The sequence below is a fragment of the Benincasa hispida genome, chromosome 3 (genome assembly GCF_009727055.1).
Source record: "Benincasa hispida cultivar B227 chromosome 3, ASM972705v1, whole genome shotgun sequence".
Lineage (NCBI taxonomy): Eukaryota > Viridiplantae > Streptophyta > Magnoliopsida > Cucurbitales > Cucurbitaceae > Benincasa > Benincasa hispida.
The window spans coordinates 14,375,833-14,391,229 of NC_052351.1; the positions used below are offsets into that span (position 1 = coordinate 14,375,833).

Genomic DNA, 15,397 nt, shown 5'->3' on the forward strand with positions numbered 1-15,397 from the left:
TTTTTTATTTTCCATTATGTTATTATTTAGTATATTCCACTCTACATTTTTTTTAACTTTTTATTTTTTATTATTTTTTAAACCATCTTAACTTAACTCTAAAAAGAACAAATTAAAACAAAATATCTCATAAAAATAATAAAATGTAAATTAAAATATCTCATTTATATAAAAATAATTACAAAAATCAATGTGTCCCACAAGGCAGACGTCGTCGATTTTGAGCTGGTTGTCGTCGTCAACTTCGAACTTGAGGTTGCTCTGGTTCTTATTGATGTTGCTTTAGTACCTCTGCAGGCGCTTCATAATATAATTATATAATACCTGTCTCTTATACACATCTAGATGTGTATAAGAGACAGCTCCACCATCCCGACCATGTCTATGCACGTATGAAGACGAAGGACTAGCCTCTGAGTCATAATGTCCTGAACCAAATGCTGGCATCATCATCATCGGACTAACATAATCAGTTTGACTCTGCGTCTACATCACAGGGGCAACTCTTCCACATTGTGGGCAACCTCATCCAACTCATCCTCTTCCCAAATAGGTCCTCTATGTCTAGGAGCTGGTGGAGGAACAATAGGTATATCATACATATAATGTATCTCCTCCATATAGCTCTGGTTGTCAGTGCATATAGCAAGAACTTGGTTCGTATCATTCGCAACATCACATAGTCTACTGTTTTGATCTCTGTGAATTATAAAACAATTAGATAATATTTAAAATAAATTTAAATTAAAAATAATTAGATAATATTCATTCATTTATCAGATGACCCACAGCTGCTCCCGGACGAGTGACGTAGCGCCTTGTGATGTTATTATGCCAATGAATGTAGTCTTGAGTGACATCTCTATCAAACTGTTCAATAGAAACCCCCACTGCAATAAACCTTACACGATAGTGCCATCGCACTACCAAATGTGCAACTTTTTCGGACCAATCTCCAATCCTTAAGTCAATATCATGCAGTAGGGGTTCAGTATTACAAGGCGGTAGGACATCCTGCTAAAAACCGAATTGTCTCACCACCCTATCAGAAAGATGCCACTCACCAATGAAAAAACATATGAGAAGACTTATCGTCCGCCATATGTTTTGACCGTTCGTACAAAAATTGGGCAAAGTGTGCATAATAATTTTGTAGGGCTTCCAAATAACCTAAAACACAAAATATTATATTGAAAAACATTAAAGACAAATACAATAAAAACATGTATAAAATAATCAATTTGGTTCAGTATTAATGTACTTGATCAGGTTGAAGCAGATCAAACATGCATCTGTACTGACTGACTACATGTGTGACTGTCCTAGTCACACAAAATTTGTCTCTCCACCTAAAATTTTAAATTGATAATTTAGATTCTGAATTAACTAGATCAGTCATATAAAAATTAAATTGAATTAAAATAACATATCAACCGTAGACTCGTCCAGCTAACTGAGCGTAATTTACATGTTGTAGCTGTGGAGCCATTGTTGGAAATCGCTCCCAAGCCCATAGTTGCAAAAGTATGAGAGGTCCAACTATCTCATGAACTTCAGATCTTGTTGCTTTGCACAGTTGTCTATACAACCATGCCAAACATGCTCCACCCCACGAATATTATCCCGTATCATAGAGATTAGCTAATAATGGCAGGAACATCAAGTGAACAAAATGACTTGATTTGTCGGAAAACAGACTTCCACCCATCATTTGTAGTATATATGCTCGTGCATATCTTATGACGGTTTCCTCGTCTGCATCATCTATAAGTTCACAGAATTGTGTCCCTAACCATATCAAACTTAACCTCAATCCTTTAATTTTTTCGGCATGTGGGGTCACACTGAGGTACAGTTGTCAAACTTGTGACTAGTCATCATACATCACTCCAGTGACCGGTTCACCATCAACAGGTAACCCCAACAATACTTTTATGTCTTATAGAGTGATAGTGTACTCTCCAACAAACATATGAAATGTATGCATCTCAGGCCTCCATCTCTCGATGAAGGTTGTGATCAGATGTCAATCCAACTGAATAAATCCCAATCTGGCAACCCCATAGAATTCATATGTACCAAGTAGCGGTAGTATTCGAGGGTGGAGTGGGATAGTGCGGACAACTGCCTCTCGATGCCTGCAAGATATTTCTCCCGTAGTACGATCTTGCCATACAACAGATGATCGATGAATGGACTGGTCGTACAAAACATTGGGATCAATAGGTTCTAGATTTAAAGCCATGATCGGAAAGAAAAAAAAATATTTATTTTTCAATTAGAAGAATAATATACAACTTTTTAAATTGTAATAAAAAACTGAATATACAATAAAAGTATCATCTACACTTATTTAAATATACATGATAAAAAAAAGTATTTATTTCTCAATTAAATAATGTACAACTTAATTAAAAATAATAATGTACAACTTAATTAAAAGAATAATGTACAACTTTATAAATTATAATAAAAAAAATTGAATATACAATAAATGTATCATCTACACTTAATTAAATATACATGAAAAAAAATATTTATTTCTCAATCCCTAACTGTCTGGAGACGAAGGACACTTCCTTCGATTATGGCCTAACTGATTATAAAATCCACATCATTGTCGAGTGGCTGGTTCTGTCTAATCCATCTCGTTATGATAACATGAACTTTTTGGTCTACCAGGTTTTCTCAACAACGATGGACCAGCATGTAAGACGGGTATATTATGGTGCGTGATCTAGTAATCGGTATAGATTGAAATTGAGGAGAGTAACATTCAGTATACATTGACAATTTATAGTAGTCCTTAATAAAGTCTTCGCAGTTCATGTTAAAACGTGAGCAAACTGCCATAAAATGTCGAACGTTTGCCACTTGTTACATAAACAATACCGCTCATGCCTATTTAACTTCAATATTTGAACATTTTCTCCTTTAGCATTGAGACCTTCATAAACAATATTTGAACCTTCATATCGATCGTATGATTGTACTTCATGATTACTAGATCTTGCAGCCCATTTATTAATTTTTTCATGTGTGTACCTGAATTTTTATTCCACTTAGTATTATAAAATATGCTTGAAACAAATTGTTAATAACATAAATATATATAAAATAATATTACTGGGAGTATTTATCTTGACGCTCCAAAGCATCCCTTATTTCTTTTTCTCTTTTCTCGAAATAATTTACACACTTGAAGAATGTTATTTGAGCAAGAGCATTTATCGGCAACATTTGAGCTCCTTTGAGGACGCCATTTATGCACTCTAATAGATTTGTCATCATCCACCCATATCTGAACCCTCTATCATGTGCTTGAGTCCATTGCTCTATACTAATGTTGTCAAAAAAACTCAGAAACGATGGTGACATTTTGGTCCCGTCCAACCATTTGCTGGATTGTTCACTGCTGCGATTATGCCAGCATGCCAGCATGTTGATATGAAATTAAACACACCTCTTCGTATGCCAGCATGCCAGCATGTTGATCTGAAATTAAACACACCTCTTCATGTGTTATAATTTCTCTCAAGTGTTTCAGGAACCATCTCCATGAGTCTGCAGACTCTTCATCTGCAGCGGCAAATGTAAGTGGAAGAAGATGCCCGTTCGAATTAACTGATGAAGCAATCAACAATTTTCCTTGATATTTGCCATACAACTGGGTACCATCTATCTGAATTATCGGCCGACATATATTAAAAGCTTTTATACAAGGACCAAATACCCAAAATATAGAAGTTAGGATAACATAGCATTTAGTAAGCGTTTCTTTCACTCTCCACTCTACATGTGTTCCAAGATTGGTCTGCTTAACCATATACAACCACCTAGGTAACAATTTGTAAGACTCATCCCAATCACCGAACACTTTAGCCAACGTTTTTCTTTTGTCCTCCCATATCCAATGGTAAGGAACATGATATCCAAACTTTGACTTGATGTCGGACTACAGTTGTGCCACGTCGGTAGATGGTTTTTCTCTTACGACATCATAGAATTCTAGTGCAATCATTGATGAATCCAATTGCACATGACTTTGACTCAGTTCTGAATAAAAACATGTATGTTGCTCATCATACTTAGTGATCTCGAACAAGCCATGTGATTTTTTCTTTATTGCACGAAGTCTCCATTTGCAACCTTCTCCCCACTTCTTACACCGAATTTTTCAAATCATCGGTGTCGATTCCACAACCTCATATGGTGCGTGACATTTAATAGCAAAATATTTGACTACATGTTGTAGCATTTCTTTATCTTGACAAATCATCCCTTTATACAACTGAGTATTGTCAATGTCCACAAGGGCTACAATTGGGTCATGTTCTCGAATGTTATCTAAGTACATTCATATCCAAATCGTTGAATGTATTTGAAGGTAACTCATGTTCACGATCATCGAAATCCAACTCTTCAAATTCATCGTCTGTTTCTATTCTGAAATCTCTATATTGATTGTAGCCGTCATATCTCTATTATCACATGGCGATGCAACTGACTCCGGTTCAGGATCAATACATTGAGTTGGATCTTAAAACTGACTAAATGGTGCATTCAAGTTTATATCCAACCCTATCCTACTTACATTTACATACAAATACACTAAATTCGGGAGTGACATTGCGATTGAGAACATCAAGTTCATAGCTTGTGCATTTGGAATAGGGAATGACATAAACCTTACTATCCTGATGGTTCTAGGTTAGGATGCCTATATATTATTTCTAACTGATTTGTTCTCATATCTACACTAAGTGACATCCCAACCATTTCAATGAATTGTTCAAATACAATTCCACTGTTCACATTTATGCTAAAATCCTCACTTGATGGTTGGTCATAGTCAACTCCATCAATACCATCAATCATATTACCATTTGTAAACAACATAAATCCCAAACATTTGTTCGTCATTTTCTAAGAAAAAAAAAAAAAAGACAAACAATACATTACTAATTGTTCTACTAATTATCAAACTTAAACAAAAACAAATCACAATAAGAAATATAAGAAATATATTTAAAAAATCACAATAAGGTAAACTTTTTAAAACTATTTTTAAACATAACAATAAATTACTTTTTATAACTATTTTTAAACATAACAATAAATTACACTTTTCAAATATCAAAAGAAATATATACAAAAAATCACAATAATTTTGTATTAAACTAAAAATATTAAAGTTTTTAAACTATAAACATCAACTTTTTAAACATAACAGGTAAACTTTTTAAAACTATTTTTTTTTTTTCAAATTTAATATAAAAAAATAAAATAAAATATTTGAAGAAATATATTTTAAAAAATCACGATAATTTTGTATTAAACTAAAAATATTAAACTTTTTAAATTATAAACATCAACTTTTTAAATATAACAATAAGATAAACTTTTTAAAACTATTTTTTCAAATTTAATACAAAAAACAAAATATTATAAGAAATATATTTAAAAAAGCACAATAATTTTGTATTAAACTAAAAATATTAAACTTTTTAAATTATAAACATCAACTTTTTTAAACATAACAATAATATAAACTTTTTAAAACTATTTTTTCAAATTTAATACTAAAAAAAATAAAATATCATGAGAAATATATTTAAAAAAATCACAATAATTTTGTATTAAACTAAAAATATTAAGGTTTATGAACATCAACTTTTTAAACATAACAATAAATTAAACTTTTTAAAACTATTTTAAACTATATTTTCAAAGTTAATACTAAAAAAATCAAATATCATAAGAAATATATTTTAAAAAAATCACAATAATTTTGTATTAAACTAAAAATATTAAAGCATAAACATCAACCTTTTAAACATAACAATAAACTATACTTAAATACAAACAAAAACAAACATATAAATAAGATTAACATGTTGGTATAACATAATATAAATAAGATTAACACTAATAACAACTACTAAGATTAACAATAATAGAGAAAGAACTACTAACATCAATATGTAAATATTGTTGAATTCAACAACTACTAAAAAATTAACATGATAGATCTACCAAATATAAAAAAACTAGTAATAAATAAATAGTAAACTTACAAATTTAATAGTGGTTTTACTTTTTCCCCCCAAAGTGACAATGGTTTCTCTTTTCTTTGTTATTTCTTATCCGACAACAAAAATTCTGAAAAAAATAAAATATTATGAGAATATGGATCTACAAAAAAAACTATGAAAAATACATATATATATATTATGAGAATATAAGAATTTTGTTAACGTTACCTTTTTTTGTTATTTGTTTCCCAAATAGCAACAAAAACTATAAAAAAAAATATAATAGTATGAGAATAGGAACAAAATTTACAATTATTTTTAAAAAAATGAAATTTTGTATAGTAAATGTACAAACCTCATAACTTAATGGACGAATGTGGGAGAAGAAAATGATTTAGAACAAAAAATGGAGTGATGAAGAAGGCAGAAAACGATGAAGAAATGAAGAAGGCAGAAGCAAACGAAAGAAGGCAGAGAGGTTGTGATGTGAGAAATGAGAAGTGAGAATGAGGGATTAAAAACTTGTGGGTCGAGTTTCCACAGGTTTGACCAGCGTTGGAAATTAAAGACGGATGGGACGATTCACTACAGTCTCATCTGCTGCCACGATTCGCTGTCATGAGCAACAGCTTTATTAGGTCGAGGGTTGAACCCTTGACATGGAGGAAGTAGATATGGTTTTCAATTTTAGGTCGAGAGTTCAATCCTCGATATCTCCTTTAATTTTTTTAGGTCGAAGTTCAACCCTCGACATCTTCTTTAATTTTTTTAGGTCGAGGGTTCGACCCTCGATTTCTTCTTTAATTTTTCGAGGTCGAGGCTTCAACCTTCGACATCTTATTTAATTTTGTTTAGGTCGAGGGTTCAACCCTCGACATAATATTTTATACAAATCTCAACCTCGAAATCTCCAAAACAACCACAATTCTCTAAATACTTTCAAAACAACCATATTTCTCTAAATACTTTTCCTAACTACAATATTTTAAAAAAAAAAATCCTAAATAAACCATCGAGGTTTGCTATTTTCTTTAATTTTCTATTGAAGTATTCTTTGATGTGATGGAATGGTTCGACATTAACATTGTGAATTATTGATATTTTCTAAAAGCAACTTAAATTTTAGTCGAAATTCCACGGGCAAGCATATCAAGGACCGAACTCAATGACTCATCCTATGAAGCACAGATACTTCATGTGGGGCAAAGAATCCGTATCAGATACCGATACTTTCAGACACTTTCTAGATACGTATTTGACACGCGATTTGACGTATCTATTTCTATGCGTTTTTTTTTTTTAAAAGAAAAAGGGCAAGTAACTCATCTAATCTTTCCCAATCTAAAACTAGGCAACCTATTTAAAAAGCTTTCAAAACTAAAAGAAAAATAAATAAATAAAAGACCAAACCCTAGAATCATCTAATCTTCATCTTCACATTTGAGTCCCCACAAAATCCACCAAAATATAAACCATTTGGATATCTTCAACACACTGAAGAAGTTCTTCGTTTATCTTCATACTTCTCACTTTAATATTTTTCTTCTTCTTTGTAATATGAGTCATTTTTCTATTGCATTTTATTAACTATTGTACTTCAACATCTTAGATGTTGCTTTTTTTTGGATTGTATTTCAGTATTTATATTCTATTTTGTACTATTATATTAACTTGTATTCTAAATTGATCTATATCCTAAAGTTTTTTAAGGAAAAAAAATGTATCTTCAATATATCAGTATCTTCATTTTTTTAGAAATATATATATATATATAAAAATGGTGTATCCTTAGACGTATCCGTATCTTAGTTTTTTAGAAATTGACTAATCGTCGTATCCGATCGTATTCGTATTTGTGTCTGTTCTTCATAGGGCCCATCTTAAAAGCTTGCTAAAGGTTTTTAATCACAATAATAATAATAATAATAAGTAAATAAATAAAAAAACTAAAAAAGCTGGCTATATTATGAATATTATAATAATAAATTGATGTCCATTATTTAGCGTCCCAAACCATGTGTCACCCTTCATGGTGTCAATTATAAGTTTAGTTATTTTATATTATTTTATATTATATATATTTAATATTATTATATAAATATATTATTATATTATATTTTCTCTCTATCCATGTTTCTCTCCTCAATTCGTTTTCCATAAGAAATTTCTAAAAGAATTTCAATATTATCCAATCTTTTCTATCAAAAGATTTATTAGAACTCAACTTTTCTAATATAGTTAAACTTCATCCATCTAATCACGAAAAATATTATTATTATTATTTTTCAAAATTTTGATATAAATTATCCAACGTCTAATATACCCCTTCTTTATGATTTCAACCAAAGACCCTAAAATGTATTGAAAAACTACCCATTTGAATACAATTCTTTCACTTTAACGAAAAGAAACCAATGTCTATAGATAAAATTAGACCCAACGAAATAGGTAAAAGATCAAATGACTGATGAAAATAAGTGCAATGTGAAGGTGGGCTTCAACTCAAATAAGTCCACAAAATTATTGGGCCCAACCAACTCTCGGCCCAATAGTCTACGGGCTGGGTTGAACCAATTTTGGAAAAACAATAGATTGATAAATACATCTTTATGCAATATAATTTTAAAATAGATTTAAATCCTACTTTAGTCCTTATACTTTTAGTTTTAGTTTTAGTTCATTTTAATCCATATATTTTTTAACTTTAGCTCATTTTGATCTCATACTTCCAAATTTCGTTCATTTTAGTCATCAAACTTAAAAAAATAACCATTTTAATTATTAAAAAATGAAATAAAATTGGAAGTGAAGGGACCAAGATGGTCACTTTTCAAAGTACAATGACCAAAATTAATATTTTGAAAGTATAGGGACCAAAATGAACTATAGTTGAAAGTATAGGGACTAAAATGAACTAAAATCCAAAGTATGAGAACTGAAATAGTATTTAAACCTTTCAAATATATTAGTGTAACAGTAACTGTAAATTTCTTTATCGCTTACAAAAGATGTGAAATTTATTTCACACAAATTTATCATTGAAATACATGTCACAATTAATATGTTAATGTCGATGCTGACGAAAATGTTGAAATCTTAATTTTAAAAATATTGATAGAAATATCAAAACTAATAAACAAAAATTAAAAGAATAAATTAGTAAATAAACATTTCATATTTTTTAAAAAAAACAATGTTAAATGTTTTTATTATTTATAATAAAAATTGCACAATCACACCTCTAAACTTTTAATTCGATCAATTATACTCTAAACTCGTTCATTATAATTATATTCCTAAACTTTTAATTGAATCAAATACATTCTTATAGCCTCTCCATCTATTACAATTAACTCTCTATGTTATTACTGACATCAATATTTTTGTAAAATTAAAGTTTTAATACTGATATTCACATCAATTTATTTTGTCAATTTTCTTTATATACTGAATTCTATTAGATGTCACTTCAATGTAGTAATAAAAAAAATATATTTGTAACTCACAAATAAAGGTAATAAAGGTAAATGTAAAATTGTAATCATAATTTCTAATTTTTTTAAATTACTATCTATTTAGAAAATTTCAATTGTATTGTTACAAATTTTGAATTTTATTGGTGATCGTCACAAGGAGCATGGTCATAAAAACTCCATACTTCAAGATGTTATTATTCTTTTTTCAATTTATGTTTATTTATATTCTATTAATATTAGCAACTCTTTATTGTTTTTTTCCCCGTTTCATGATTTTTTACGGTGTTACATAAATATCGATTAATCTCACATGTTGATACCAAATTTTTTGAATGTGAAAATATTGATAAAAATATTTATATATCGATAAAAATTTAATATGAATATTTTTTTTTTTTTTGGACAATATGTAAGTCGAGATTAAATCTCAAACGTTAAACTTGATATTAGAAGTTTATGTCTAGGCTGTTTAGCAATATGACTACTCAATTGTCAAAATGAGTTTAATTCAGTATTATTGGCATATGTTCCGATCCAAGAGATCGAGGATTCAATTCTCCACACTATAATTGTTGTACTTACTACTCAATTTGTACATCCGCCTCTATAATTTTTATTTTAGGGTTGAATTCTTTTTTCTTAAATTTGGGGAGGTAATTTCTTTAGACTGGAAAAAAAAAGAGTTGACAAGTATAAATTTAATCCGTAAGGAATAATGAGCAAACAAATAAATCCTAAATTATAGCGTTTGAGCTAAAAATCTTTTTATTAATAAATTATCTGCTGTAGTGGACACACCGTAATCAAAGACAGCACCGAAATTTAGCACTCAATCATTGGTCAATAATACGAGTTTCAGGTCAATGTAGTGGTATTGACCGCAGTGGATAATACCTAATCCTTCCCTTCCTTTTCACTCGGCTGTCTAACGCTGAATTTTATTTTCTCTCTTTAGACTTCACCTTCTCCGGCGACTCCCTAATGATCGATCTCAGTTGTTAGACGTAGACCACCGTTACACTGCCGGAACCCTAACCAGCCCAACCCTGACAACCCTTTTCCAGCGATGGCTCGAAGATCCTTACCGATCCTCAAGCAGCTCCTCTCTAAATCCCCCTCTTCCGAGAATCCTGCCCTTTTTTCCTCATGTTTCAAATCCACAATCGACGCTCAAAATCGATCCGTCACTTACATGCCCCGACCCGGAGACGGCGCCCCTCGTGCCGTTACTTTGATTCCCGGAGACGGAATTGGCCCCTTGGTTACTGGCGCCGTCGAGCAAGTCATGGATGCGATGCACGCCCCTGTGTATTTCGAGAAGTTTGATGTTCATGGAGATATGAAGAAGGTGCCCCAAGAAGTAATTGACTCGATTAAGAAGAACAAAGTGTGTTTGAAGGGAGGATTGGTGACCCCTGTTGGTGGTGGTGTGAGTTCGTTGAATGTGCAACTGAGGAAAGAGCTTGATCTTTATGCGTCGCTTGTGAATTGTTTTAATCTTCCTGGGCTTCCTACTAGGCATGAGAATGTCGATATTGTTGTGATTAGGGAGAATACAGAGGGTGAGTACTCTGGTTTGGAGCACGAGGTCGTTCCTGGCGTCGTGGAAAGCCTTAAGGTACTGCTATCCTTACACGGCGTGCTCGTTATTTCAATTCGATCCGTGGGTTGTTCCTTTAATTGAGTAATGTTCACTATTCGAAGCTTCTGTAGTTGTTTCTCCTGTTTTCTCAAAAATTATGTGTGTGATTCTATCAGTGTATAAATATACACGTTTCAGGTGCATGTTTGGACGACGATGTATCGTATATTAGAAGCTTATGATTTAGATTTTCGTTTTCTTTCCCCACTTGTTCTTTATTCTTTTAATTTAAACTTCAAGGTGGATTTGTTACAGTACATGTATGAGCAAATGTGAAGGGCTCTCCTTGCTTGTAATCATGTTTCAGAACGTGGCAAGTATTAGTTAATGAGCATGATGTTGTAATAACTGGTTTTAAGTGACTGAGATTGTTTATGCCCGTTTGATAAGAGTTTCAATTTTAGTTTTCTGTTTACAGAAAGTATGCTTCTTCATTGCAGTTTCTTATGTATACTCATCACCCTCCTTGAAAACACATTTCAAATTCTTAGACTAAATTTCAAAAACAGAAACATTTTTCTTTTAAACTGTGTTTCTTGGTTTTGACATTTTGGCTTAGGTTATAAAAACATTCTTAATATTAGATAACAAAGCCAAATTGCACATAGGTAGGTTGAAGTAGTCTTTATAAGCTTAATATTAAAAAACAGAAAAAGAGTCATTAGATGGGACGGTGATGTTTTAGACAGTCTTTAGGTTTGGTCATCTACATTTTCAAGACTTGGAACTTGGTAGTGATTGGTAGATACCGTGCAATTCTCAGGGTTTTCTTTTTTCCTCCTTACGAGAGAAGTTCCTTTAAAATGGTTCGGAGCTGTTTTTGTGAGTTATGAGAAGAGTAGTTATCTCACTGGTATGCTGTAACTAGTTACATGTCTATTTGTCGCACCAATACTATGTGGCTTAGCATATCAATAGAAGAAGGTTTTTTGGAATTTTAACCTTCAATACATGATAAGGTTCTCCAAACCCCAGGGCCGCCCCCCCCTCCTGATATCTTTGTCTCTCATACTCACTCTTTTGCCAGGTGATAACAAAGTTCTGTTCTGAGCGCATTGCTAAATATGCTTTTGAGTATGCTTACCTGAACAACAGAAAGAAAGTTACAGCTGTGCACAAAGCAAATATCATGAAGCTTGCAGATGGTCTATTTCTAGAATCTTGTCGAGAGGTTGCCACAAAGTATCCTGGAATAAAGTACAATGAAGTTATTGTTGACAACTGCTGCATGCAACTTGTCTCAAAGCCTGAGCAATTTGATGTTATGGTATGCACTTATACACTTAAATGACATTGTAAGGTCTTAATACATGCCTCTTGTGTGAAGGACTTTCACCATATCTATATATCCAAATTTTAAAATAGGAAGATTGAGATATGCCTTGGAGCAGTTGGAAGAATGAACCCCACGCAAACAATTAATATCTCATGGAATGAGACTTTTGGTGTGAATTGATTAATGAAGTTAGCAAAAAACATAGTAACTTTTATTTTTGTTTGCTTATATCTAGGATTAGAACCAAAAGTAATTGGTGCCAAATTTGAGCACTTTATTATGTATTTCCTAAAACCAGTCATGTAGCATCTTCTGAGATTGTGATCTATATTACAGATTGCTGAGGCTTTTTAGAGATGTCCTTTGCACGTTCTCAACAGGATCCCTATTTATTTTTAAGCATCTTATTTAGTGCATGTTCCTCCTCCTCCTCCTCCTCCTCCTCCTCCTCCTCCTTCTTCTTTTTAAAAAATTTAAATAATTTAGTGCATGTCCTTTTGGCCATAGACCCTTAGGCCTTCGGTTAAACATTGTTTTAATACAGGTAGTGAGTTTCTTCTTCTTCTTCTTCTTTTTTTTTTTTGGTGTGGGGGGGAGCTACATAGGTGTTTTCCTTCATGAATGCATGGCCAATAATATGAAGCGAATCACAAATGTGTATTCACATTTTGACTCTCTTGGGTGATTCGAAAGATCAACAATCATTTGATGGTGATTTACTGTTTACGACCACTAATCAGTCTTTCACAATTCACAGCAGCGTACTTTCAGAGGTGTTTTGCATATTGTTTTAGAGGGCTCTTTTGTCTAATTTACTTAACCACTGTTCTTGTAGCTTTCCCTCTTCTACCAGGGGCAGAGCCAGAAAAATGGTGCCAGGAATTCTTTTAGAGGGACAGTATTCTAACCTAAGACAAACGCGGGGGGCGGTGGGTGGGTGGGGCGAGGTGCCTCCTTCCTTCTCCACTCTTCCCTTCCTCCCTTGCCTATAACATGCACTTTTATGAGGAAGGATAAAAAGGAAAAACTTAAATGCTTCTAGTCTTAGTTATAGGGGGGAGATTGCGATCTTAAATAAGTTATAGGAGAGGAAGAGGGTAGGGGTGGAAATTGAAATAAGTGGATTACAATTTCACTTGGTTGATACATCCTTTCAAATAAAAATTATCTTTTGAATATTTCATATTTGAAAGTAGATATTTGATTATGATTGGATATAATTTTGCAGGTGACACCCAATCTTTATGGAAATCTCGTAGCAAACACAGCTGCTGGTATTGCAGGTGGAACAGGAGTTATGCCGGGAGGTATGCTCAAATGTTTCAGATTCAAAGAATACGTTTTAACATTTAAATTAAGGCAGTGACAGCATATAGTATCTTTTAAGTACTTAAGTAACAAATTTCTGAGCCGGACTTGCCTTTAACATCTTGTATGTCAACAAATTTAAGATGGATGGAAGGCAAAATTGTTTTATTTCCTTGACGCTTAACTGGGAATATTATACATCAATATTAGACAGTAATGAAGTGTAGAACCGGATGCCTTGAAAATTAACTTTAATCTGGTGGTAGCATGTGAAGTATGCCATGGCTGTAAGCAATCAGTGCTCAATATATAAATCAAACTATTGAAATTCCTTTTCCCTGAGCTTGGAGTTGCTTTGTTCTTGTTCGTATGTGGTCTAACTGGAGTTTCGTTTATTCAGGCAATGTTGGTGCTGATCATGCTGTTTTTGAGCAAGGAGCTTCAGCAGGAAATGTGGGGAATGAAAGGCTAGTGGAACAAAAGAAGGCAAACCCTGTGGCGCTGCTCTTATCATCTGCCATGATGCTGAGACATCTCCAGTTCCCTTCTTTTGCCGATCGATTAGAAACAGCGGTTAAGAAGGTGATATTCGAAGGCAAGTACCGGACCAAGGACCTTGGTGGACAGAGCACGACGCAGGAGGTTGTTGATGCAGTTATAGCTGCTTTAGATTGATCAAGTAAGGGAGAGTAACTTATCCCACCATTCATAAACAGTTCTTACGATTTTTGGGTGGTCAAAATTCCACCAAATTTCCTGAATCAAGAAAGAAGATTTGCCTTTGCCTTTGCCTTTGCCTTTGCCTTTGCCTTTGAATTATATATATATTTTTTGTTTCAGTTTTCCCAAGCCATCAGAGTTGGGAATGCGTTTTCTTGTTCCAATAAATCTCAATTCAAGACAACAATTTGTGGTGTATTAGATTTGCAAAAATCTGAGGAGAAAGCAATTTTATTTTACTTGTATTTGACTGTTTCTCAGCTCTTTATTAATCATCATATAACAAATTGAGGTTTATGGTGGCAGAAATCCTTTGAGTTAAGAATTTTTCTTATTAAATTTTTTATTTGGAAACAACTCTATAAAATTTGGCCATTTGAGTAAATGAGGGCAGCAAAATTTATATAATGTAAAATCAAAGGGTTCAATTATCTTTTATTCTGATACTACTGTTCCATTTATGTTGACTAAATTGTAATAATCAAACCATTAGTCTAAAAAGAGATGTAAAAAGAAATTATCATATTTCACTACAAATTTGTTATGTTGTATCGATTTGGACTTTAAACTTTTAATTTGTTCAAATTGAATCCTAATTTTAAACTAGCGTTTATTTTCTACCTTTAGTTTAACTAGTTATAAAACACATGTAATGCACGTGGTTAAAAATCTTTAGAACATACATTTTGTCGGTGAAATTTCAATAACAAATTAAAATAAATTCTATTAAGTTCAAATAATAGATATCTGACATATATATATATATATATATTCATATAATATGGTCAGTTCCTCAAATTTATTATGATTTCTTCATATTTGCTTCTTCTTTACAATCATATATATGCTCTGTCTCGTCACTTATTTTAACATGATTTTATTCTTCTTCTTCTTCTTCTAAATAACACCACTTTATCCTCATTCTTTTTTATTACCTTTT

General features: G+C 32.1%; 1 protein-coding gene across 1 annotated transcript; it reads left to right on the forward strand.

The window, feature by feature from the left end:
• The first annotated feature begins 10,440 nt into the window (after positions 1 to 10,440).
• On the forward strand, positions 10,441 to 14,766 carry LOC120073744 (isocitrate dehydrogenase [NAD] regulatory subunit 1, mitochondrial). The gene is made up of 4 exons (XM_039026566.1): positions 10,441 to 11,129; positions 12,181 to 12,420; positions 13,658 to 13,736; positions 14,138 to 14,766. The coding sequence occupies exons 1-4, from the start codon at positions 10,578 to 10,580 to the stop codon at positions 14,410 to 14,412; spliced, it is 1,146 nt and encodes a 381-aa protein (XP_038882494.1). The 5' UTR covers positions 10,441 to 10,577; the 3' UTR covers positions 14,413 to 14,766.
• Positions 14,767 to 15,397: the final 631 nt, after the last annotated feature.

What these genes read in the sequence shown, in the direction of transcription:
- LOC120073744 (XM_039026566.1), top strand. Translation starts at nt 10,578, where the DNA reads ATGGCTCGAAGATCCTTACCGATCCTCAAGCAGCTCCTCTCTAAATCC. An exon ending in CTGAGCAATTTGATGTTATG is followed by an intron (nt 12,421 to 13,657) that starts GTATGCACTTAT and finishes ATAATTTTGCAG; the next exon opens with GTGACACCCAATCTTTATGG. An exon ending in AACAGGAGTTATGCCGGGAG is followed by an intron (nt 13,737 to 14,137) that starts GTATGCTCAAAT and finishes TCGTTTATTCAG; the next exon opens with GCAATGTTGGTGCTGATCAT.